The sequence below is a fragment of the Molossus molossus genome, unplaced genomic scaffold (assembly GCF_014108415.1).
Source record: "Molossus molossus isolate mMolMol1 unplaced genomic scaffold, mMolMol1.p scaffold_m16_p_19, whole genome shotgun sequence".
In the NCBI taxonomy this organism is placed as follows: domain Eukaryota; kingdom Metazoa; phylum Chordata; class Mammalia; order Chiroptera; family Molossidae; genus Molossus; species Molossus molossus.
The window spans coordinates 39,170,590-39,196,504 of NW_023425354.1; the positions used below are offsets into that span (position 1 = coordinate 39,170,590).

Consider the following 25,915-nt stretch of genomic DNA (forward strand, 5'->3'; position numbering starts at 1 on the left):
AATGATCTCTGCTTTCAAGAAGCTTATAGTTTAATTAGAACCTATTCTTAGCCTAAGGTTGTGTCAGCCCTCAGTTTCCTAGAAATCAACAGTAGTTAACATATGAAACATAAATACTCAATATAATCATCTGAGCAAAGTCATGGAGAGAGCAGGAATAAAAGCTGCTCACTTATTCACCTGCCCCATCCCAAGACTGCTTGTTAATACATCCTACAATGAAATGCTCCTGAGCAGAGGATCTGCTTGCCAGACCCTGCTATCCAAACAGCCATGAACTCTGCCAGGATACCTGGGCAACCAGGGCTTTGCGGCTGTCCCTCTTGACAGCCATGGCAAAGTCTAGCCATGTCCATGTGTTGTTGTGGTACTCCAGACAGGGCAGCACCAGGTTAAGGTCACCCCAGTCCACACTGTTCTTCTCACCCTGCAAGAGAAGGATGGGGAGAGAAGAGAAAGAAGAAGGGAAAAAATATATCAGCTGCCACTTTTAGTCCAAGCCAGTACTTTAGTCCAAGTCTAGTACCTCCTATAGCGGCCAACTACAGATACTGATTTCCCCTTACTGCAGTCTGATAATGGGAGCAGAGGAAACAAATTTATCACCCATGGGCCAACTTCATAAACTGGCCTAACTCCCTATCTTTAATCTATGATGATCTTATTTGATTCCCTTCCCATCCTGTTCTAGAAAGTGCTGGAGAGCAGACCTTGTAGCTGACGCACAGTGGAACCTGTGGAATCTTTATGTAGATGAAGGAGTTGTTCATGGCAGCTCGCTCTTTCATCTTGTCAATATCATCTACAGGGTGCTAGGAAAGGCAGGAAAGGAATGTGAACGCCTGAAACCATTAGAAGAAACTTAGGACCCTAAACATCTCCATCTCCTTTCACCCCTGGAATAAACTCAAAGGTAACAGAAGAAATCCCTAGCCAGGCTTAACAGAGTATCGTGGGACTCTTCCATTTTTCTATCATCAGGGGCATGTCCAGTACCTCAGGGGCTTTGCGAAATGACCTTCTGACTCCAGAACTCCGATTCAAGCCCTGTGCCACTCCCTTCCCAGGGCCCAGTGCTGCTGCATCATCTGTTGCAATCAGCTGCCGAGGCTTCACCACCGGTATTCCTATGAAAAAGCAAGCACACCAGCTGTTGTCTTCTTTCTGAAGCTTCAGCTATCTGAGGCTGCTATGCTACCCCAGTCTTCTGGAGCTCCACCACAGAAGTTCTCACCAGTAGTCACCAGTTTGGACTTATCTTCCTCATCACCAACCTCATCATCTTCCACACTTCGACCAGGAAAGAAAAAGCCCATTATTCTATGGAAGAACTGGTGTGTCAGCTGGATGGTGAGAGGCACCACATTTACCTGAAGAGGAAAAAGGCTGAAGAAGCAATTAAGTTCAGACATCATCCCTCAGTTTACCTACCCCTAACAGCACAAAACAATGCAGATAGCTTTTGACTGCCCTTTGTTCGTGGATCTCCAAAGGATTGTTTACTAACCTCAAAGTGCTCCTTAACAGATATACCCCCAACGGGGGGCCGGACTTTGCTGAATAGGCGGAGGGCTAGCTGTCGCCCAGACTGGCAGGAACTCTGGGGCCTCAGGACTACCTGTAGGATAGAGTGATAAATCAACCCACAAATCCTCTGCAGAAGAAGAGTAGAAGTAATGGTCTTGCTGAGACATGCAAGCTTTCACCATCTCAGATCACCACATAGTGGGTTTCCCATAGTGGGTTTATGTGGAAGGGCCGTTACAAATGGCCTGTGCTAGAAAGTACGTGAATGGGCTAGGAATGGAGAACTAAGACTTGCCTTGTAGACAGCATTGGGGAGGAGGTTGTTCATAGTGAACCAGCCCAACTCCAGAAGATGTTCTGCTGTGTCATCAGACTTATTCACCTATAAAGATAGATCCCCCCCCCAACCCCCAATCCACTGTAATAAGCCTTTCTCAGGAGCTTGCTAGAGAATTGCTATACATCCTGTGTTTTCAGGTTTTCCATATGCCTAATCCTAACTTTTGATATCTCTTTCAACCTCATATAATCAATGTACCCTCTAATCCTATGTTTCTCATGGGGGCTACCGGCCAGGGCACTAAATGCCAGCAGTATTTCCCAGTCACTATGAAATTCAAAAATGGTCTCATTCATTCCCAAACATCCTGGAAAAGGGCAGGGCAGAGGAGGAATGAAGAATGTCCTCTTCTCCATGCTATGGGTAACTGCAGGAAAGCTGAAAGCCAGTATAGAATTACTGGTTCCATTTCAAGCAGGACTTAGAAGAATACTTCCCTCTGGGACACGTTTCTAGGGATAATCTTATTCACTGAAGGAAGCATTTGATCACCCTAATCTATATCTGCATTATTTAGTATTACAAACATGTACCTAAGGGGGACTCTGCTCATGTTTCATTAATAACCTTCAATACCATCATTAATAGATATATAATAACTAGCCCCTTTTTGTTTCTCTTTTTAGTTAAACTCCTGAGATAGGTAAGTGTCTTTCAATACAGCTGCCTTTGTGTGACTATATATACCCAATACCTTGCTATAGAGAAACCGTTGCAGCTCCAGTTCAGCAATTCCAAGCTGTCCATCTTCCTCTGTCAGGCGCCATCGTGCCTGAGCAAAGTAGAACTCAGTGCGACGGACCACACTCACATCTTCCTGCTGCTTTCGCAGCTCCATCTTGTTGGCCTGCTGCAACTGGAAATCCTTAAAACACCTATACATGGACAGGAGGGTCAAAGCCAACAAGGGCAACAGCATTTGGGTGGGGGGTGGGATGGAATTCTCTAGAACAATACATGAGGTAAACCCAGAGATGGACCTATTCTGGAATTCTCTACATTTTTTTCACTGGATTCATTGCTTCTCACACCCTGCCATAGGAATACAAATCCCTTTTTCAGTTCTACAGCTTCTTTAGATAAAGTAATCTCTTTGCACTAGTTACCTCTATGATTAGATCTATACTTGTGTTCCTTACTAATTAATTCAAGGTATTTTATTTTCAGTTCAGCTGCAGGGTACTAAGCCTACAAAAGTGATCTTTCCCAACTACCCATTTTCCTCCCTTCCCAGCAAGTACTCTACTGATGATTCTAAAGAAGGGCTCTGTTGTTCTCAACCTAACTTGGCAAAGTGCAGTAAGGTTCATTTAGGAAGAGGTACCTAAATCTACTACATCAGCCTTTGATAATATACACTAGACCTAAAGACTATCAGAACATGGGCAAAGAAGAGAAATTTACTCCAGATGGGGAACTGGAAAAGGGAAGAAAAGAACGCTGTTTCACCTGATGAGGATATTAAGCTCTTCACTTTCCAGCTGTAGATTAGCCTTCTCCTGGTTTAGCTGCAACTGAAGCTTTTGGTTCAGGTCAAGAAGGTTCTCATTCTTGCTGTCATCCTGCAAAGACTAGGGAGCCAGAACAGGAGAAACTGAGAGGAGATCTCCCTCATCCTAGGAGACCTCCCTGTCTTCAGACTGCCCAGTTGACTACCTTCATGATAGAATACATCTGCTTTTCCAGCTGCCGTATCTGGGCTACATGCTGCCGCACAGCCTCCTGCAAATGCAAAATGCTGCTGCGTTGCTCTTCAGGATTGCTAGAAATCTCAAGCTGGAACCTGACCCGCTGCTTCTTCTCACTATGCTCCTAAAGGAATAGAAAAGGACATGAACAAGATCTTCTAGTAAACAAGTCTTGTAGTAAACTGAAATAGAGAAAGGAAAATAAATGGGTATCTCTTCTGGAAAGCTCACATTAACCTGTCACCATTAGTAGCAAGAATAAGGGGTAGGCCAATACAGAAGATTTGATAATGTATATTTCACAATAAGCCAATCTCACAGGGTAGGGATGGTGGAAGTGGGAAGCAGCTACTATTCTTAGAGGTATTTAAGTGACTGAGTAGAGAGACCAAGATAAAACAAGTAAACAGGCTCTACAGTCTCAGGGACACTCAGACCTTTCCTAGTTAAGTGAAACCTCAACTGCTACTATTGACTAATAGATGATATACCAACCACAAGTCCCTTTTTCAGTCTGAAACATGGCTTTTCTTAATGGACCCCCCAAAAGCACAAGGTCTGAAGGTACCTGTGAAGATAACTGGCATTCTATAAGGGCCCATTCTCACCTTCCGCTTGGGTTCTACATGTAGCAGCAGGTTGTTGACAATGTCCAGGATCATGGCATACTGAGCTGGGTTGGTGGAGATTTCCAGCTCGTGATGGATGAGGGTGAAAGTATCCACAGCCCCTAGGTAATTGTTAGCAGCAAAAGAAGAGGCTCAAGTTTCTCCTTAAATATTTACCCCATCTCCTAACCCATATTTGGAACTACTCCTGTTAGTTAACCCCACAGAAAGGGCTTGGTGAGAAATGTTCACGGGTAGAAACATGTTTGCTTATTTCACAACTTAAAAAATACCCATTTTTCCCAGTTCCCTCTAAGAATACAGGTTATTCTCTCATAGAAGAACTTACAAAATGCAGAGCAAAGTGAAATGTTAACATCCAGTGCAGGGTAAGGCTTCTGGTAACAGCACTGCCTCAAAACCACTTAGGAAATAACTACTTTCATAAGTTCTTTAGTACCCTCCTAAATGCCTTTTAAGCCCTTGATACCTTCCTGCTTCTTTAGAAGATCTTCCTTTTCCTGTTTCTCATGAACCTCAGGTGGCTTAATCTGAGTTGCCAGCTCAGGATCAATGTCATGGCTGTAACTAATATAGTACATTCGACAGTTGCAGCGTGAAATGATCCGCTGGACTTGCTGAGCTTGTTGTGCCTCAGCTGGCTGGTTCCAATCTGGGAAGAGGTGGGAGAGATAAGAGAAAGACATTCTCAATAGGGGTATTATGAGAGCCTCTCAGCTAGCTATGTGTGATATCTAGGGAACTCCAGATACTTGCTTTCAACCTAGCCTAACACAAAATGGTCCTATTCCAGCATTAAGAATAGGTAAGGAGCCCGGCCAGTGTGACTCAGTGGATTGAGCATCGTCCCATGGACTGAGAGGTCCCAGTTTGATTCCTGGTCAGAGCACATGCCTGGGTTGTAGGATCAATCCCTAATGGGGGGGGGGGGGCATACAGGAGGCAGCCAATCGATGTTTCTCCCCCCCCCCCTTCCTCTCTCAAAAAATCAATAAAAACATATTTTTTAAAAAAAGAGTAGGTAAGGAAATCAGGATCCTTTGGGAAGCACATCTACTCCTAACCTATAATCATATAATGGGGAAGAGAAGAGAGCTCACCTGTGGTGGTGGTAACCATGCCTCCCACTGCCTGTCCGCTCTCCATCAGTTCTTGCACAGAGTCCAGACTACGCTGCCGGTGCTCCTCGATATTCTTCACCTAAAGACAGAGATACAGGTACCTTTTGACTCCTAGTGATCAGTAGCTTGTACTGGCCAATTGGGTCACAGATCTCCATGATACAAGTAGTTATACTATCTAGATTTCCAGTTCCTAGAATAGCTTGAAGATCTCCCAGGGTAGAAGACATATGTCTCTCTCATGGCCCAAACCTCCCAAATTCTGAGTTACGTGCACATTTTGCCAGGCACACAGGCTTCAGGCCAAAAAAACAAGCTAGGTTAAAATCAAATCATGTCCAGCCCGGCCCATGTAGCTCAGTGGTTGAGTGTCAATCCATCCACCAAGAGGCCGCTGGTTTGATTCCTGGTCAGGGCACATACTCAGGTTACGGGCCTGATCCCCAGTGTGGAGCATGCAGGAGGCAGCCAGTTGATATTCTCTCGCATTGATGTTTCTCTCTCTCTCTCGCCCTTCCTCTCTCTCTAAAAATCAATGAAGAAAAAAAAAATCAAATCATGTCCTATCTCACACCCATTAGGATGGCTAGTTATCAAAAAATGGAAAAAACAAGTGTTGGCAAGAATGTGCAGAAATTGTAACCCTTGTGCACCACTGGTGGGATTGTATTGGTACAACCACTGTAGAAAGTAATGTGGCAGTTCCTCAAAAAATTAAAAATAGCCCAGCCTATGTGGCTCAGTGGATTGAGCATCATCCCATGGACTGAAGAGTCCCAATTCAATTCCTGCTCAGGGCACATGTGGGGGTTGCCAGCTCAGTCCCCAGTGGGGGGCATGCAGGAGGCAGCCAGTTGATGTTTCTCTCTTACATTGATGTTTTTTTGTTTTTTTTTTTATCCTCACCCGAGGACATTTTTTCATTTTTTGTTCAGACAGAGCGGGAGGGAGAGAGAGACAGAGAGGGAGAGAGAGAAAAACATCGACGTGAAAGGGACACATCAAGTGGCTGCCACCCGCACGACCCAACCTGGGCTGGGGACAAACTGCAACCGAGGTACATGCCCTTAGCGGGAACCGAACCCGGATATCTCTAGACCGCAGGCCGACGCTCTAACCGCTGAGCCAAACCGGCCAGGGTTTACATTGATGTTTCTATCAATCTCTCCTTTCCTCTCTCTCTCAAAAAAATCAATAAAAACATATTTTTAAAAAATTAAAAATAGAATTACTATATAATCCAGTATTTCCACTTCTGGATATATACCCAAAAGAACTGAAAGCAGGGTCTTGAAGATATATTTGTACACTCATGTCCATAGCAGCATTATTCACAATAGCCAAAAGATAGAAGCAACCCAAGTGTCCATTAGTGGATGAATGAATAAGCAGTATGTGGTATTTACATACAATGGAATATTATACATCCTTAAAAAGGAAATTCTGACATATGCTACAATATGGTTGAAACTTGAGGACAATATACTAAGTGAAATAAGCCAGTCACATACAAAAAAATAGTGCATGATGCCACTTACACAAGGTATTTAAAAGTAGTTAAAATCATAGAATCAGAAAGTAGCATAGTGGTTCCCAAGGACTGGGGGAAAGGGAAGGTGGGGAATTATTGTTTAACAGGTATAGAGGTTTTGTTTTGTTTTTAATCTTCACCTGAGAACATGCTTAGAGAGAAAAAGGGGAGGTGAGAGAGAGAAACATTAATGTGAGAGTGAAACATCGATTATCTTTTTTTTTTTATCCTCACCCAAAGACATTTTTCCATTTTTTGTTCAGATAGAGTGGGAGGGGGAGAGAGAGAAACATCAACGTGAAAGGGACACATCGAGTGGCTGCCACCCACACGACCCAACCAGGGCTGGGGACAAACTGCAACCGAGGTACATGCCCTTAGCGGGAACCGAACCCGGGTCTCTCTGGACCGCAGGCCAATGCTCTAACCGCTGAGCCAAACCGGCTAGGGCAATTGATTGCCTTCTTTATGTGCCCTGACCAAGGATTGCACTGGCAACCCAGGTAGTATGTCCCCTGACCGGGAATCAAACCAGGCAACCTTTTAGTGCACAGGACAGCATTCAACCAACTGAGTCACTCCTGCCAGGCAACAGGCAGAGTTTCAGGTGTTTTTTTTTTTATCTTCACCTGAGGACATTTTTTTTGCATTTATCTTCAGATAGAGCGGGAGGGAGAGAAGGGGGAAGAGAGAGAAACAATGTGAGAGAGACACATCGACTGGTAGCCACCCACACAACCCCAACCAGGGCCAGGAATAAACTGTAACCAAGGTACATGCCCTTAGAGGGAACCGAACCCGGGACTCTCCAGTCCGCAGGCCAATGCTTTAACCACTGAGCCAAACCGGCCACGGTGAGTTTCAGTTTTATAAGATGAACAGGGTTATGAAGATGGATTGTGGTAATAGTTGCATAACATTATGAATGCGTTAACTGTACACTTAAAAATGGTCAAGAGGGTCCAGCTGGTGTGGCTCAATGGTTGAGCATGGACTCATGCACCAAGAGGTTGCCGGTTTGATTCCCGATCAGTACACACACCAAATCCCCAGTGGGGGCATGCAGGAGGTGGCCAATCGATGTTCTCTCTCATCAATGTTTCTCTCTCTCTTTCCCTCTCCCTTTGTCTCTCTCTAAAATCAATAAAGAAAAAGACATGTTTTTTAATGGTTAAGAGGGTAAACTTTATGTTCATGTGTATTTTACCACAATCTAAAAAGTTGGGGGGGGGGGAATCAAATCATAACATGAGCAAAATTTTCATCAAAACCTAAATTTCACACCCACTTTGGTAGTCATGTTTTTGTGTTCTTGCCGTTTCTTGTCTTCAAACCACTCTGACACTATTGCTATGGGAGAAAGAACTGAATTATTTTGACTCTCTGCCTAGCTGCAGTCAAACTGAATAATAGAATGAATGATACAGAAGACCATAAGCAGATCTGCCAAGTCACACAAAAATTTATATAGAAAAGGCAAGCTCAAAGGCCCTCCCACCTAAGTAAAGGACATTCCACTGTAATACTTTTTTTTTATTAAAATTATGTGAGGGTTTATTTTTTTTGGTGGTACGTGCCCCTAGCGGGAACCGAACCCCGGGCTCTGGTCTGCAGGCCTACGCTGAACCGCTGAGCCAAACTGGCCAGGGCTCCACTCTAATACTTATATAGCAGCCTGAGGGGGAAAAGAAGGATTCACTTGCAAAAGAAGACATGCCTAAAAGAAGCAGACACCCAGAAAATGCCAGATTGGTAGATATTGCATAGCTCATCTTACCCACCTCTATGAGTAGCTTACACCTTCTGTGCCTACCTCCCAAGACTCCTGGCAAAGGGCATTGCTTGCCTGAACCAGAGCTGTAATATATTGGCATGATCTCTCATATTATCAATAACCTGCCCCTCGCTTGGCTTGACATCTAATGAAATGCTTACTATTTCTTATATAATTACACTAGAGGTCGACTGGATTGAACCCTAAGGTCATTGGAGTAAGAAGCATCAGCCAAGGAGGAAGAATGGATTAGCTTTATCCCCATTGAACAGAATGGCAAATGATGTTTTCACATTGGCCCTTATCAGAGGTAGCTGGATCCAGTAACTTATTTGGTGTACCACGCCCAGCACAATGTGAACACTTAATACCTGTTAAGTAATGACAATGCAGAATATTGACTAGGTACATTTCATAATCGTTGGCTCTCCCAATAATATCATATCCCAGAAATTACAGTACAAATTCAGTTTTACCAAGAAGCAAAAAAGAAAATGTACAGATACTGCTCACAATCTCACCACCTAACAAAAACATCTTCCACACAGAGACCTACCCAGACATACTGATTTTATTTTTTCATTTATCTTCAGATAGAGCGGGAGGAAGAGAGAGAGAGAGAAAGAAAAACATCAATGTGAGAGAGACACATTGAGTGGCTGCCACCCACACGACCCCAACGGGGGCCAGGGACAAACTGCAACCGAGGTACATGCCCTTAGCAGAAACTGAACCTAGGACTCTCTGGTCCATCGCCGAGGCTTTAACCCCTGAGCCAAAACCGGCCAGGGCAAGATATACTGATTTTAAAAAAGACTACTTTCCATCTGAATGAAGCTTTTTTTTTTCAAAGTACTTTCTCATTTGATCTTTTCAACAATCTTGTCAAGGTGAAGTATTAGAACTCCATTTTACAAATATAGGTGACTTGCCCAAGAGCTCATAGCTGGCAAAGCTATAATGGAACTTTGCCACTATAATGGCAAAGCTGGCATTAGAACTTTCATAATCTAACTCCTAGATAAGCAGTCTTTCTACTCAGCCTTACCACCTTGCTGAAACACCACTCGATCATTTTCTTTCTTTCCTTTTTGAAATGTTTTTATTGATTTTCTAGAGAAAAACATCAATGTGATAAACATCAATTGGCTGCCTCCTGCATGACCCCTACTGGGGATCGAGCCTACAACCTGAGCATGTGCTGACCAGGAATCAAACCAGGGCCTCTCAATCCATGGAACAATGTTCAATCCACTAAGCCACACCAGCCAGGCTCAATCATTTTCATTAAAGAGTGCTCAGTAAGCCCTGGCCGGTGTGGCTCAGCAGCAGGAGCATCAGTCCACGGACCAAAGGGTTTTAGGTTGTTGGTCAAGGGTATGTACCTGGGTGGCAGGTTTGATCCCCAGCCCCAGTCGGGGTTGTGCAGGAGGCAACCAATTGATATGTCTCTCTCACATCAATGTTTTTCTCTCTCTCTCCCTCCCACTGTATCTAAAAATCAATGGAAAGCCCTGGCCGGTTTGGCTCAGCGGTTAGAGTGTCCGCTTGCGGTCCGGAGAGACCCAGGTTCGGTTCCCGCTAAGGGCATGTACCTCGGTTGCAGTTTGTCCCCGGCCCTGGTTGGTCGTGCGGGTGGCAGCCACTCGATGTGTCCCTTTCACATCAATGTTTCCCTCTCTCTCTGTCTCTCTCCCTCCCACTCTGTCTGTACAAAATAAAAAAATAAAAAAAAATAAAAAATAAAATAAATAAAAAAAATAAAAATAAAAATCAATGGAAAATAGCTTCAGGTGAGGATTAACAACAACAACAAAAAAGAGTAATCAAAGGCAGACAGAGAGCTTATCTAAAATTCTGACTTACTGCCTATTTTCAGGCTGCCTGCTGATTAGTGTGATATTACTAATAAAAGTCAGCAAACTTCAAACTTTTCAAAAGTAAAAAAAGTTCCAACCAATTTTATTCTAGTGCTGGGAAGTGAGAATTTCCCTTGCAATGAAATAGAACAGCATACGATTTTTAAAATGTATATATTCACACACAGACCAAAGCTACAGTTTCTATATTCAAGGTGTTATCAGTCTCATTCTGCTAAACTGACAGCAATGGGAACTGTCAAAAACCTTGCAATTATTCTGCTAGAAGGGACCAAATATGGAAAAAGGGATGTAATGGGCCTTCCCAGCCCTGCTAACTAACCTCTAACCAGAGCTGTCGTCCATCCTGCTCAGTGGGGCTGCTTTCAGTGGTGGCAAAGTACTGCATGCCATCCAGTAGGCAAGTCCAGGATGTCTTTTGCTTCAATGTGTCACCATACCAAGCTGGATGATGTTGACACTGCAGCAGCTGAGCTTTAGCAGCTGACACAATGACACAACCTTCTGTCTCTGCTCCACGAAGAACCATCTACGTCAGAGACAGAAGCAGAATCATAGCACCAGAGCCACCAAGAAAGATGAGAATAGTAAAGGATTGTACCAATAACTACAGCTGGTCTAATTCTGGCTTACTTGGGAACTTTACTGGCTTTTATATATGGTGAATATCCCTGATACCTGCTGGAAGGAATAATTTTTTGGAGCTCTATCCACCATTCATATTTAGAGATGGGGGAAGGTAAACAAACACGATTATGACCTAGCCCAATGTTGGAGTGCTCTGGTAAAATGATGATACCTGGCAGTTGACAAGCTCAATTAGGCAATTTCGGTTATATATATCATCTGTCTGGCAGGCAGCAATGCCACACAACTGGTCACTCACGCCTGACTCCTCTTCTGTGAACACTACAAACCTATCTGTCTCTTCAATCAGCTTCTGCAACATGTAGGCACCTGGGAGAGAAATAGGAAGTGGGAAAAGTCACAGTCTCAGATGGATAACATCCAAACTGATCTTCCTTCTATTTCTCTGGCTAGGTAAGGGCTAAAATGAATTCTCCCCAACCTGCAACTCCAGCCCATCCCACTCCACCCCTTGACCCTTGAGGGCAAAATAAGGGCTATCCTTTTACTTTCCCCTCAATTTTAATAAAAGTAACTGTTTCCCAAGAGAAACTATGTAATTGGTAGCATTTTTTTCTCTTAGCTATATCCACCTATGGATTACTATTGGATCTCCACCACCCACCCCACTCCCCGATTTGTTCTTTATGTTTTTCATTTAAAATTATTTGAAATGCTATTTGTTGACCACCACTTCCCACATGAAACCACTGCCTTGTCATTAGTGCTACTGAGTTCTAGCTCTACTGCTTCCTCTGATTATGCCTCTAGACCCTCTTCCTTCTCCCAGGTCTTAGAAATGAGTATCTCCTAAGGAATATCCTTGACATGTTCTCTTCTCTTTCTTACTCTTTCTTCTGATGAGTTTGTCTAACAGTGTTATGGTTAACAGCAAAATCTATAGAATTAGACTAGTCTGCCTCTCTTCAAGATCCTATCTCTGCCAGTTACTTGATTGTGACCCTTGGCAGCTTGCTTTAACCTCTCTGTGTTCTGTTTCTTTGTCCATAAAATAACAGGAACTATCTCATAAGATTGTTGAGAGAATTTAAAGGAATAATATGTAAAAGTATTTTGCAGAGTACCTGCCACACAGTCAAAACTATTATCTCCTTTGCATTAACTCTTAGCTCTATGCTAAAATTCCCAAGTCTCTATCTCTAACCCTAAACTTTTAGACCCTCATTTTCAACTGTTAAACATTACTTTGATGTACTATTTGCACCAAAAACTCAGTATGTCCAAATCAACAACTCTATACCTCCCAAACCTGTTTAGCCTCACTTTCACTTTCCCCCCATTTTAATGTCTTTTTCCAACCAGTTTCCAAGTCTCTTATATACACAGTAACATTTCTATCCATCCCCTCACCTTTATTCCCACTGCCTCTACCTAGTTCAGGCCCTTGTTGCCTCTTGTTGAAACACCACAATAGTTTCCTAATTTTTCTCCCCACCTCCAGTTCCTGCCTCTCCTGTCCTCCTCTGCACCACTGCTAGATTTATCTTCCTAAAAGTAAAACTCTAATGATGACACAACCCTATTCAAAAACCTTCAGTAGTTCACCTCTGTCTACTGAATAAGGACCAAAAACTCCTTAGCCTATACAAAAAGCCTTTGATGATCTACCTCCAGCTTTCCTTTCCAGCATCTTCTCTCACTCCTCTCTGTTAGCTACTCTTTAGGCCAATCAGACTATTCACTCTCCTTTGAACAAACTAAGCTTTACCATCTTCACTCCTATTCAGGATATTCCCTCTACCTTGAATGCCCTTCCTCCCCAGTTCCACATGTTTAAACCATACTAAGCCTTCACAGTCCAGCTCAAATGCTATTTCCTCAATAAAACCTTCCCTGAGTGCATTCCCTCCTTCACTCCAGTCAAGAACAACTTTCATATTCTTTAATTTCTTTCTTGTGGCATTTATCATTTTTCATCTTATACTTAAAACACACCATGAACTTGCACTCCTCTGCACTTGTTATTCCCTCTCCCTAAAATGCCTTCTCCTCTTTCCTCATCTGTCAAACTCTTACTCATCTTTTAAGATCCATTTCCATTATCATCTTCTTTGTGAAGGCTTCCTAGACTTCCCTGTGCTGATTTAAATACTTTCTTCTTGAACATACTTACAAAGCATTTTCATAACAAAATAATTATTTGCATATCTTTATATCTACTAGTTCCTAAGCTTCCTCCCATCTTTGTATCCCTAAAGTCTAGGGTCATGTCTGATACATTATAAACCCTCAATAAAGCTAAAATGAATCTATGAATAAATGAGTGACTGAGTGAGTGAATGAACTAATCTTAACTCATCCAGAGATGACAACTTGTTAAGGCAAGTTGAATGTCATGCATTCTATATCCATCACTGAACCCAGCACAGTGCTTTGTGCCTGTTAAGTACTCAACAAATATTTGTTGACTGAACAAAATAATTCATCAAAACACAAAACAATTCTCTAATCCTTTACTTCTTTCCTTTATTGGCCCTACCATTCCTTCCTGATCCTCCTCCTGGCCACAGGATCAGACCCTTTAATGCCCCATATCATTGCTATGTAAGACTTAGGTGGCCTGATATGGGAAAATAATGGTTTCATCTCTACACCTAGAGGAATCAGCCATGATTTAGTGCTTTTCAAACTCCTGTCCAAGATGATGTACATTTTCTAAACCTAACCCAACACAGTCTTATCTCCCCTGGCTTACCTCCTGATGACCCCTTATCAGGCTGTCCGCTAAAACTGGGAGTGTTAACAGGAGGTGGGGCTGGGGCACTGGTCGGAACACTCTGCTTTGGCTTTTTGGTTGGCATCTGGGGATCAATCTTTAACCCCTTCAGGGCCTCAGTAGAGAGATTACGTTTGAGTACAGCTGCCTTTTTGTAGCCATCATATAAACCAAAGGCAATGTCCCGATTGGTGGTTGTCCAGGAAGCCCGTAAATCTACCAGGTGCAACTGGTGTGTATGAAAGGCAGGATCCCCAACTCGAGTAGAGAGCTCCTAAGAAACAGGAAGAGAACCTCAGGGTAGCATGGACATTCTCACCATTTCTCCAGGACCACAAATGCAGAAATAAGAAAACAAGCTTGCTGAATAAAAAACCTGTTCTGGGGGAGACAAGAGGCCAAAGAAAAATTAAGTGGTCTTAGCATGTACATTAAGATATACCCACTGTATTTTAAATGACTCAGAGAATTTCAGCTTAAAATCCTTCCTTATTTGGGGGTAGGGGACAAATAAGGTGCGAGGGAAAAGGTTCTGCTCTATTTCTTGAAGGGACAAGACTATCCTTAGAAGGAGAGAAAGAAAAGGAATTTTCAAAAAGAACAAAGCTGATACAGCTGAGTACATCATAGAGTGATGACATACATGCTTGGGATATAGTTAGAAACACTACCAGGGACTTAGTCTGAAACCTATTGCAATACACTAAACTGTGTCTCCCACCCCACCCTCCCCTCCAATTCATATGTTGAGACCATAATCCTCAATGTGATGGTATTTGGAGATGGGGAGGTAATTAGGTTTAGATTAGGTCATGAGGGTGAGACCCTCATGATGGGATTTGTGCCCGGAAAGCTTATACTCTCTTTTTGTGCCATGTGAAGACACAGCAAGAAGGCAGCCAGGAAGAGACCTCACCAGAACCAGAACCTGACCATGCTGGCACCCTGATCTTGGACTTCTCAGCCCCCAGAATTGTGAGAAATAAATTACTACTCTTTAAGCCACCCACTGTATGGTATTTTGTTATGGTAGCCTGAGCAGACTAAGACACATACTGATACAAATAAGGTAGTAAAGAGACTGTTTCAGGCGGTACCTCCTCTGTCGTGCGATTGCTATGCCGTTGGTAGGTGAGAGAGGACAGACTCAGTAGGTGGGTCTTTGTTACCAAGGGATCAAGGCAGTGATCAGCACTCTCTTCAGTGGGCGAGGCCATCAAATGAACAGTCACTTGACTTAAGTCACTAACCATCTGGGTCACACTCCAGTCAGAGATGAGGCGCCGCATCACTGTGCCCGCTGAGAAAAGGAGGCATACAGAGCCCATGCAGACCAGCACCGAAGAATAGTGTGGGACAGACAGGGCAGGGAAATGTGAAAGGGAAAGAGGACAAGGAGTAGGCTAGGATAAATAAAGGGAGTTGTTTACTTTACCTTGAGGTATAAGCCGCTGAGTTCCCCGAGTAAAGACATGTCCCTGACTGCACTCAATCTGGATACCCCGCTGCTGGGCAAATGAGGCCCAATAATGCACCTGGTAACAAGAGAACTTCACACTGAATGAAGAATGGCATTGTAGAAATGAGTAAGAGACCAGATAAAAAAAGACAAGTGAATAAGGGAAGGGCAAAAGAACTGAAGATGTCAGCAGGGATGTCAGAGCCTGACCTGTAGCTGGGGAAAGAGTGCAGTAAATGAAAGCTGCTTATAGTGCTGGCCAAGTTTCTTCTTGCCGGGTTTCAGGTTATTGAAAAGCTTTCCCCTGCAGATAGGCCTTGTGACACTAGTCCAAGTTGCCCAGAAGTTTTGCATCCAGCGCAGGGTACTACTATATAGCAGAATTCGGGGCTGGGATATTGCTGCAAAGGATAGACATTCACAAGCTACAGTTAAAACACAGTGATGAAGCTAAATCCTTCCTTAGCTCAGATTAGGTTTAAAAACCCTAATAGCACTCAGCCTCACGTTCAATATCCCCAACAACCTCTCCTTTCAAAGATCCAACGTCTTTGTTTTCACCAACCTTTTCAAAAAGGTACTAACCCAAATCTTCCCTTGCCCTTTCCCTAGCCCCTCCCCAGAGGACTGAGCTAAAGTTCTCAGTGTCTAAGCCCAACCTCCCAGCCCTTTCACCCCACTGTCCCAGAACCAAGCCTCACTCCCGCTGTGCCGAGTCAGATCCATCTTGATGGAGAGATTGAGGTTCTCAGAGCGGAAGGCCCGGTAAGAGTCATGGAACTGGCCCAAAGGCACCTCAGGGAGGAACTCTGGGGCCCGAAGAGTGACACCATGGTGATCATGGGGGTTCCCATGGCATAGCCACTGCAGGTCCAGTGTCATGCAGAGGTCAGGCAGGTGAAGGAAGCAGCAGTCGTCATACCTGCCTTACAACAGAATCAAAGTCCTCAGTGCCCTGGTCACTTGCAGCCCCTTGGCTCATCCACTCTCCCTCCACACTGAGTCCTGTTAAAATCCCACCCATCATCACTCCACTCACTTAGAGGCTGTTCTCACGTTGACATCCAAGTCACCCTTGAACACAAACTGACCAGGTTTCCAGTGAAATGACAGGTGGTTCCACTCCCAGTGCATATTCTCAGTTGTGTTGTATGGATCCTATAACCACCCCCAAAAACTTGGTGAGATATGGATAAGAGTATCACCCTCATCTCCCAAATCAGTACCTTTCTCTCTTCCCCTAAGTGCTGTGCAAGCCCCAACGATACCACCCTAATAAGAAAACAATTCCTCTGGACCCTCACCTCAGTAGCCAGCTGGTGCAAGTTCGCCTGTTCAACATCCATGTGCCAGTCCCCATGGAACAAAAGACGGCTCTTGTCCCACCAGGGCAAGGGTGGGCTGGGGTCAGCTGAGGGCTTGGTCAAGAGGTCCACAGATTGGCCAATCAGTGTCCAGGCTGGATCCCAGCATGGGCCCCATACCACTGTGTACTGGAAGATTTCCGCTGGGATAGAGGGTTAAAGGGTACAGCTTGTTACACAACTTCATTCCTCTCCTCTTCCTTCACTACAGAAGGGAGTCAGTGCATCTTCCATCCCACCCATCCCCCAGCCAAACCAACGGCTTTCCTCAACTCACAGCGGAAGTCGTGGTAGAATTTGAGTGGGGGCATGTTCCTCTCTACTGCCACATTACCCCACGGTAGCCCCAAGTGCAGGATTTGACGCCGACGGGAGCAAGGCTGACCACTCTGTTCGGTGCCCACAAGTCGACCTATCAGCCGCCAGTCACGGATCTCAAACAGGTAACGGGGATAGTCTCTTATCCGAACTGTTATTATAGGGAAGATACACACTGGCTATTCAGAGGACGGTCTCAGCACTCTCAGGCATTTTTTTCCATCACTACTTTCACCCACCTATTTTACAAAGTCAACTGGGAGAACAAAAGCTAGTCATCGGTAGCAAAGCTGCAAAGGGGCACTGAGACCCTGAGCAGATGGTGAGAGGAATAACACTGAGATCTAAGAGCCATACTAACCCTAAAGATGACTGAGTTGGTTCTTCCTTTAAGTTATCCTAGCAGTTTCAGGGTGAAATCCAGGAACAAAGAAAGGGAAGAGGAGCCCACCCATCCAAAAACAGCCACAGTTCCCAATATAACCAAGCTCCTCTGTAATCACTCAGAGTTCCCTGGAGCTCCAAGGGCAAAGACCAGGCTCTGCAAATAAGAACTTACCAAGAAAAGTCTTCACACTGCACTTGAGCATACGACACCACTGAATAACAAGATCTACTCCCTCAGCAGGAAAAGGGCTGCCTGGATCAAGCTCTCGAACCTGCTCTATCACACGTTCAGGCCCGTGGAAGGAGGCATCTGCCAGAGCCACCAGCTCTAGCCCTGCCAGGCTCCAAGTGAGCAATGCCCGGCGCATGGGTGTGTTGCCATAGAGACGCCGCGAGCGCTGGATGTAGATTTCAATGTTTTTGTGTTCCAAAGAGGCATAGAGCTCCTCAATTTTGCGGGCTGGCAATAACTCCCCATGCTGCTTCCGAAGGGCAGCTACTTTGGCATCCAGCAACTGCAGCCTTTTGGCACTCTCCTTACTTTCATCCTTCATCAGTTCATAATTATCACGAAGTTTCACCTCAAAAATGTCATCTAGGAAAACCCATGAGAAGTGCTGAACCTTCAAGAGTAGATCAGGTGGGAGTGGGGCAGGGCTTGGAGAGGCCTGAGCATGAGTCCCTCCTCGATGCAGCCCCTTCAGCCATTTCTGAACTCCCACCGCCTCATCCAGAGTTTGAGAAAAGTCATACTGATAAGGAAACTCCACTGAAACTGAGCCAAGGGAGAGGAGCCAAACACGGTTCCGGAGGGTCTGCAGCACAGGCAAGGGATTCCGGTGGAGGATCATCTCCTCCAGCTCAGGTAGCAGCTGCACCTCCACCTCCTTGAAGTTGAAAATGCTATTGCCATCAAAGCCAGCAGCCAGCTCTGGGCAGTAAGCCTGAAGTGAACCCCCATGTCGGCTCAGTGACACACTCTCTGCAGCCAGGGTAATGAACTTGTCCTCAGCTACAAAAGCAGTCAGCTTGGCTGTGCTCACCTCTAGTGTCAGATTTAGAAGCCGCTTTGGGGGGAATGGCTCAGGGGGATGGCCTTCTAGCTCAGAAGTGGTCCCTGGAGTCTCTAGTGCACGGAGTGGAAGAGTCTTGGGAAAGAGAGTGGCTCTTAGTAAGTCGCGGGACTGCAGGGTGGCCAGGATATGCTGGTACAGGTACATGTGATCTGGGGGGCTCCAGAGTAAAGTCAGCCCTGCACCACACTGAACCTTTAAGGAGCAAGAGAAAAGGATCTGTCAATTACCATGTCCCTTGGTAATCTGTCAATTGCAGGGATTATTATACATGCATATATGATTCAAGAACCATCTCCACCTGAAAGTATTTCCTGAGTAACCACATTAAGTAGTCCCTTGCTGTTTTCTTAGCACCACAAGCACTTAAGAGCACTCACACTTAAGTTCTACATGGTCTGAGCATAGACGCCATGTGTTTTAAATTCTTTGGTATCTACCAAAGCACACCTAGTATATACAGCACATACTCAACAAATCATTTGGCTTTATGTTTCTGCTCATAAGTTATTTTCAATAACTTCCACATTCTGTATAATGACCACTGCAACAAGCTGAAAATGTTTCATGCATTGATTGCAGCTTGACTAAATTCTTAAAAAGTATAAAAAGTAATGACCACACAAATCAATACAGCAACTGACTAATGCGAAAGTATGCCTCAAAGAAGGGAGCAGAGTCTTTGTCAGCCTGAAAAGCAAATTGGTTCTGAATAGCTAAGTGGACAGAAAAATTTAAATTCCAGGACAGAAAAATTTCTTTGAGTTCCAGCCTCTGAAAGGAAACTCTTCAGTTTCCAAAGGAAGTTTAAATCTGACAAACAGGAAGCTATCCCACTCTCCTCCTAAGAGGGCCCCATATCCTTCTAATACCCTGAGAGAAAGGTATTGAAAAGCCTCTGAAAACTTGCCAGCACTTCCATCTTCCAGCCTTTTGATGAGATGAGAGCTTCAGCAACATTATACAAGATTATGATCTTTAAAAAAAAACCCTTACTTTTCAGACATATGCACTGAAATATTTACAGTTGATATTGTATCTAGCATCTGCTTCAAAATAATCCCAGAGCCAGAGGGTAAGAGCAATTAGTGGAAGTATAGATGAAACAAGTTGGCCATAAGTTGGTAATTATTGAGCCTGAGAATGAATACACAAAAGTTCACACAGTCTCTCCAGTTTTGTATATACTTTAAACTGCACAATAAAAGAGTTATAAATGTTCAGAACAAGCCAGGAAAAAAGAACACCAGTGTTGCATTTCTCACAGATGAGTTTTACCTGACTCAAAAGACTGGGAAATGCTCTAAATCTAGGGAAAACCCAATCCGACTCAACCTCCCCAGAAAAGCATTACCTCTAGAGAGCGGATGCTGTTGTGATATGTGATGGAGAGCATGGAGAGGCTGAGCACTGGAGCAGGGATGTCAGGAGCCTTACAACAGGGCTGCATCTTCTCTGTGACTGACTTCACCAGTGCAAGCACAAGTCCTTGAATACCCACAGTGGAGGTTTCAGCACTTCCCAGAATAGTCAGTGTGTCTAGTCGGACCTCTGAAGCACCTAACATCCAGAAACCATGTCAGCCTTGATTCTCAGCTCTCAAATGGCAACTTCAGTTCTCACTCTCCTTTGTTACTTCTCTTCACTATAGTTATCTTTATTCCCACACCTCCTTTAGTTCATTCCTCGTATTTAAGAAAAAATTATCCTTTCCCATTATTTTTTTCCAATTTAAAAAAAAGAATTTTAATCGATATTTAGAGAGAGAGAGAGAGGGAGAAAATCAATGCGAAAGAGAAACATCAATTGGCTGCTTCCTGCATGCTCCCTACCGGAAATCAAGCTACAGCCTGGGCATGTGCCCTGGCTGGGAACTGAACCAGCAGCCCTCTGGTACACTGGATGGTGTTCAACCAACTGAGCCACACCGTTCAGGGCTCCTTTCCCATCTTAACCTAAACTTCTGGCAGGGCCATAAGAAACTCCCTGACTCCTACAAATTGTCCAGAGATACATCAGTTACTAAACACACAAGAAATTAAAAAACTACATGCATCTCATTCTTTTTTTTTTTTTTTTTCAATCCTCACCCGAGGACATTTTTTTTTTGTTCAGGTAGAGTGGGAGGGAGAGAGAGGAAGAGAGAGAGAGAGAGAGAGAGAGAGAGAGAGAGAGAGACATCAATGTGAAAGGGACACATCGAGTGGCTGCCACCCACACGACCGACCAAGGCCAGGGACAAACTGCAACCAAGGTACATGCCCTTAGGGAGAACCGAACCCGGGTCTCTCGGGACCACAGGCTGATGCTCTAACCGCTGAGCCAAACCGGCCAGGGCTCATTCTCTTTTTTCTTTATTGATTCTAGAGAGAGAGGAAGGAAGAGGGAGAGAGATAGAAGCATCAGTGAGAGAGAACATCGACTGGCCACCTCCTGCATGCCCCGCACTGAGAATTTGGCCCTGGGCACTGCCCTGACTGAGAATCATCCAGTGACCTCTTGGTGCATGGGTCGACGCTCAACCACTGAGCCACATCAGCCAGGCACATCTCATTCTCTTGATCAGACATCAAGACTGTCTTTTTTTTACATATCTTGCTTAATAATTACCTTTTTTAAGCCCTTAAGAAATATCAAGCCCAACCAGTGTTTCTCAGTGGGTTGACCCATGCACCAAGAGGTCACCGGTTCAATTCCTGGTCAGGGCACATGCCCAGGTTGTGGGCCAAATCCCCAGTGGGAGGCATGCAGGAGGGAGCCAATTGATGTTCTCTCTCATCGAAGTTTCTCTCTCTTTCTCCCTCTCCCTTTCTCTCTAAAATCAATAAAAAAAAAAAAAATGTCCAAAAAAAAAAGGCCATGGCCGGTCTGGCTCAGCGGTTAGAGCATCAGCCTGCAAACCAATGAGTCTCAGGTTCAATTCTGGTCAAGGACACGTACCTCGGGTGCAGTTTGTCCCCGGCCCTGGTTGGGTCGTGTGGGACATCGATGTTTCTATCTCTCTCTCTATCTGATGATAAATAGAAAAGTATCCTCAGGAGAGGAAAGAAAGGAAAGAATGAACGAACGAATGAACAAACAAAAGAAAGAAAGAGAAAGAATGAAAGAAAGAAAGAAACAAAGAAAGAGATCAAAAAGCTTAATAGTTATGCAAGACATTCTAGCATCTCAGCCTCTAATTTTGAAAAATTCCAGATAAGCCCTGGCCGGTTTGGCTTAGCGGTTAGAGCATCGGCCTGCAGTCCAGAGAGACCCGGGTTCGGTTCCTGCTAAGGGTACATACCTCAGTTGCGGTTTGTCCCTGGTCCTAGGTGGTCGTGCGGGTGGCAGCCATTCCATGTGTTCATTTCATGTCAATGTTTCTCTCTCTCTCTCTCTCTCTCCCTCCCACTCTATCTGAACAAAATATGGAAAAATGTCCTTGGGTGAGGATTAAAAAAATCCAGATAATAAGCTCCATTAAATGAGAAGAAACAGACTGAATCAGCATAATGTGCTTGGGTTACAAACTACCCACTTCAGTATAGACTCCCTGTCCTACTTACCAATGAGGGCAGAAAGGGTGAACAAGTTCATGTCCTCCACCTTTAAGTCCACCTTCCACAGTAATGACACAGATTCCCCAAATGAAGATTCCCTAGAGATTGTTGACTTCCCAGATTGTGGGCCCATCAAGGATAAGATCCGAGAGAGACATTGGGCACAAGTGTCTGATGTTTCTACCTGCAGTCCTCGGATGGTACAGTCAAGAAAGAGGGTATCTGACTGGGTATTGGACAGGCCCAGAGGTTGATTATAGCTACCCTAGAAAAGAAGCAGAGGGACTCCATTAGGAGCATACAGACACACAGTTCTGTAATACCCTAATACATCAACTGCTGTCAGAAAGGTACTCCATGCTCTAAAGCAGGGCAGGATGAGGAAACTACATGAGCCCCTATTCACCAAAGCCTGCACCTACCTGTAGTGTAAAGGAGTCCAGGACAAGTGCTTCACCCCAAACATGCATATTGGGTGGGTGGGGTGCCCGCTGAATGTGGGAGTCACTGCCCACCCGCCAACAAAGGTGGTCCACAGTTAGGATACCCCGCTGATGGATACTTTGTGGCCTCAGATGCTGGTAATCTAAATTAAGAAGGTGGGAGAAATTCATTCTATGGGCCATCAACTGGGTCCAGCTCCACTAATGGACAGGTTCTTATTCCTTTTCCATCCCAGAGTCTTACCCAGAGAGATGGAATTGAATCCCAAGGCAAAGGGGGGTGTATCTCCAAGCTGAATGGAAATGTTGACATTGGAGATGGAGGTGCTGAAGATGATGGGAGCCAGGATTTGGGGGAAAGTTCTGCATGGGGACAAGACATCATTGTTTGATAAAGAAAGAACTGCAGATTCTTATCATGGAAGCTCTCAAAAATCAGGGTGAGATTCTTAGAAATGCATACAACTAGAAAATAAAAAACTGAACTCATCAGTTCACTGTTCTTACCAATAGTTAACCTGTAAGAACACCAGAAAGATATTAGGTTGAACCATATGAAATTGCCATTTCATAGGTCAAATATGGTGAATGTCAGTATATCATAGAATTTAACCTACTACAACCAAGGAGCATCACTTCCAAACCATTAACCTTAAATTTTCTATGCTACACAATGTAAGAACTACACAAAGAGAGATATGGCACTGCTAACATGACTTGTCACCTTATAATCTGAGGCAGGCGAGATACTGTTTACCATTTAGGTTCAGTTCAACAAACATTTATTTTGTATAATAAAGCACTGTGCTAGGTACTAAGGACATAAAAAAGAGGATATTATCCTACTATCAAAGAGTCTAATCTAATGATGATGATATATAAAATAGGATTGCTATTGACTAGGACGTTAAAACTGAAATTTAGAAAGATCAAATAGTCAGGTATATATTTCACCCAAGATACCAGTTTAGACCAAAAAAATCCATTTGATGAGATGGTGTTTGAAAAAGATTACACTGACCTTTTTTTCCTTTGCTGAAGAATAGATGAACTAGACCCTTGGGTCTCAAGTGCTAGCATGTGCATCCAGTGAGAGAATTCCTGATGCCGGTAATGAATAATACAAGTGTTCACAACCAGGGAGGCTGAGAGGTCAATGGTGGTCACCTAGAAATGAGAACACCAGAACTATGAGCTTGGGGTTTTTTTGTTGTTTTTTTTAAAGGTTCATTTTTTTACTTTATTTTAATCTTCACCCGAGGATATTTTTCCATTTTTTGTTCAGATAGAGTGGAAGGGAGAGGGAGGGAGAGAGAGAGAGAAACATCGACGTGAAAGGGACACATCAAGTGGCTGTCACCCGCACGACCCAACCAGGGCTGGGGACAAACTGCAACCAAGGTACATGCCCTTAGCAGGAACTGAACCCGAATCTCCCGGATCGCAGGCCAATGCTCTAACCACTGAGCCAAACCGGCCAGGGTGAGCTTGGGTTTTATTTCATAAGGCAATGATGCAGGAAGAGAACAGAGAAAGGAATGATTCTTGGTACCACAGTCATCACACCTGCACACTAGCCTTGAGGGAGTTGAGGCAGACAATACGCTGGCGGCTCTGGGACAGCAACAACCCATCTGTAAGAGGAGAGGGCAGATCAGAGAACACTGAGAGCAAAAGGTAAAACTAGGAGAGGGTCAGAGGCAGGCAAGGAGATGAACAGACTGCCACCAACACTCAAGAGCTGGGGCTATTTTTTCTTAGTATGGTTTCCTCTTCCCCCTCCTCACTGATATTAAATTAAGTAGACCATGTGGCACATGGGGGAAGAGAGTGTCTGGTCCTGCCATTCTCTGTACCAGCATCCCCACCCATAAACCTTTTAGTAGGAGTTCAGTGCTCATCTGTGCCATATCAGAGTTTGCTGTGAAGCTTCGAAGAGGCAGTTGATCTTCATCACGGTGGTACAGGAAATGCAGCAATTTCAGCGTCCAATTCAGATGCCTGAACCAGAAACACATTCTAGCTCAGAAATATGTGGAATGCCCTTTCTCCCCATACACAAGCTCAGTGCAACTACTAGCTGCATATACCTAGAATATCGCTCCAAATATCACTCTCCACACTTCTGTGCCAGGAGAGATCTTACCTCTTTTGACTATTCATGGACAGCACCACACTTATGATCTCCATTTTCACCTTCACCTGGTCTGGCAGCTGCTGAAGGAGATATAGGCCAGGCAGAGTTGGCTCAGCTACATTCTTTGTCACCTCTGAAAACATGAATGAATAATACAAGACGCATCAATCCTTAACACTCTTAAATCTCCAAAAATGCCCTGCCCTCTTTGGCCAAATCTCCCATATAAAATAGACTAAGTAAATGCTCAATCTTAGGCCACAAGGCAAAACATCCGAGAGATTCGGGCACCTGCTATACTTCCTTCTCCAGAGTCTAAAAAATAGTATGGGGAACAGATTAGTGTAATAGAAAGAATATGGATTTAGGATTAAATAATTTAAAACCTGTTTTTAATTACCATTTTTTAAAATACGTTTTTAAAAATACTTTTTAGAGAGAGAGGAAGGGAGAGAGAGATAGAAACATCAATGTGAGAGAAACACACTCATCAGCTGCCTCCTGCACACCCCTACTGGGGATCGAGCCCACAATGTGGGCATGTGCCCTGACCTGGGAATCAAATTGGAACCTCTCAGTCCATGGGACGTCGCTCAATCCACTAAGCCAAACTGGCCAGGCTAAACCTCAGTTTTTTTTTCATTTTGTTTTTTTATCCTCACCCAAGGACATTCTTCCATTTTTTGTTCAGAAAGAGTGGGGGGGGGGGACATTGACATGAAGGATACACATCAAGTGGCTGCCACCCGCACAACCCAACCAGGGCCGGGGACAAACTGCAACTGAGATATGTGCCCCTAGCAGGAACCGAATCCAGGTCTCTCTGGACTGCAGGCTGATGCTCTAACCGCTGAACCAAACCAGCCAGGGCTAAACCCCAGTTTATTTATTTATTTTTTATCCTCACCCAAGGACATTTTTCCACTTTTTGTTCAGATAGAGTGGGAGGGAGGGAAAGGAAGAGAGAGAGAGAGAGAAACATCGACGTGAAAGGGACACATGGAGTGGCCGCCACCCGCACGACCAACCAGGGCCGGGACAAACAGCAACCGAGGTACGTGCCCTTAGTGGGAACCGAATCCGGGTCTCTCTGGACCACAGGCCGACGCTCTAACCGCTGAGCCAAACCGGCCAGGGCTAAACCCCAGTTTTAATATCAACTAGCTGTGTGACCTCAGTCAAGATACCTATTTAGAAGCTCTCCCTCTCTGGAGCTCCCCCATGCTTTCCCCTCCCCGTCTTCTACCCCCCCCAAAGCATGTTACTTCTACCCTTCTCTCTCTTAAGCTCCAAGGGCCCCTTCTTTTGCCTCTGTAATGTTTCCTGAACCCTTTTCTTCTA

General features: G+C 44.4%; 1 protein-coding gene and 1 long non-coding RNA gene across 13 annotated transcripts in view; one reads left to right on the forward strand and one right to left on the reverse strand.

Annotated features, from left to right (window-relative positions):
• Window positions 1–17,147, forward strand: part of LOC118634808 — a 30,638-nt gene extending 13,491 nt beyond the window's left edge. For 4 of the 10 annotated variants that reach the window (XR_004960398.1, XR_004960401.1, XR_004960402.1 and 1 more), the window contains one exon: window positions 14,737–14,853. This is a non-coding gene — a long non-coding RNA (uncharacterized LOC118634808). Of the gene's footprint in view, window positions 1–1,067; window positions 1,351–2,493; window positions 2,511–5,333; window positions 5,350–8,794; window positions 8,812–14,736; window positions 14,854–16,888 lie in introns of those variants that run through there. The other 6 variants (XR_004960405.1, XR_004960399.1, XR_004960403.1 and 3 more) reach the window with 6 other exon arrangements.
• Window positions 1–25,915, reverse strand: part of KIAA0100 (KIAA0100 ortholog) — a 30,245-nt gene that overhangs the window by 908 nt on the left and 3,422 nt on the right. Inside the window, exons 8-38 of one of the 3 annotated variants that reach the window (XM_036269597.1) lie at window positions 24,584–24,707; window positions 24,314–24,438; window positions 24,004–24,071; window positions 23,459–23,604; window positions 22,682–22,800; window positions 22,417–22,580; window positions 22,001–22,259; window positions 19,810–20,015; window positions 17,555–18,650; window positions 16,955–17,146; window positions 16,618–16,820; window positions 16,353–16,471; window positions 16,015–16,235; window positions 15,524–15,714; window positions 15,290–15,389; window positions 14,952–15,154; window positions 13,834–14,128; window positions 11,290–11,447; window positions 10,813–11,019; window positions 5,285–5,384; window positions 4,654–4,836; window positions 4,164–4,285; window positions 3,524–3,679; window positions 3,317–3,438; window positions 2,562–2,742; window positions 1,823–1,909; window positions 1,508–1,618; window positions 1,235–1,370; window positions 997–1,127; window positions 711–812; window positions 293–427 (exon numbers count right to left, since the gene is read on the reverse strand). In XM_036269597.1, coding sequence (XP_036125490.1) covers window positions 293–427; window positions 711–812; window positions 997–1,127; window positions 1,235–1,370; window positions 1,508–1,618; window positions 1,823–1,909; window positions 2,562–2,742; window positions 3,317–3,438; window positions 3,524–3,679; window positions 4,164–4,285; window positions 4,654–4,836; window positions 5,285–5,384; window positions 10,813–11,019; window positions 11,290–11,447; window positions 13,834–14,128; window positions 14,952–15,154; window positions 15,290–15,389; window positions 15,524–15,714; window positions 16,015–16,235; window positions 16,353–16,471; window positions 16,618–16,820; window positions 16,955–17,146; window positions 17,555–18,650; window positions 19,810–20,015; window positions 22,001–22,259; window positions 22,417–22,580; window positions 22,682–22,800; window positions 23,459–23,604; window positions 24,004–24,071; window positions 24,314–24,438; window positions 24,584–24,707 — 5,762 coding nt within the window. Of the gene's footprint in view, window positions 1–292; window positions 428–710; window positions 813–996; window positions 1,128–1,234; window positions 1,387–1,507; window positions 1,619–1,822; window positions 1,910–2,561; window positions 2,743–3,316; window positions 3,439–3,523; window positions 3,680–4,163; window positions 4,286–4,653; window positions 4,837–5,284; window positions 5,385–10,812; window positions 11,020–11,289; window positions 11,448–13,833; window positions 14,129–14,951; window positions 15,155–15,289; window positions 15,390–15,523; window positions 15,715–16,014; window positions 16,236–16,352; window positions 16,472–16,617; window positions 16,821–16,954; window positions 17,147–17,554; window positions 18,651–19,809; window positions 20,016–22,000; window positions 22,260–22,416; window positions 22,581–22,681; window positions 22,801–23,458; window positions 23,605–24,003; window positions 24,072–24,313; window positions 24,439–24,583; window positions 24,708–25,915 lie in introns of those variants that run through there. The other 2 variants (XM_036269598.1, XM_036269599.1) reach the window with 2 other exon arrangements.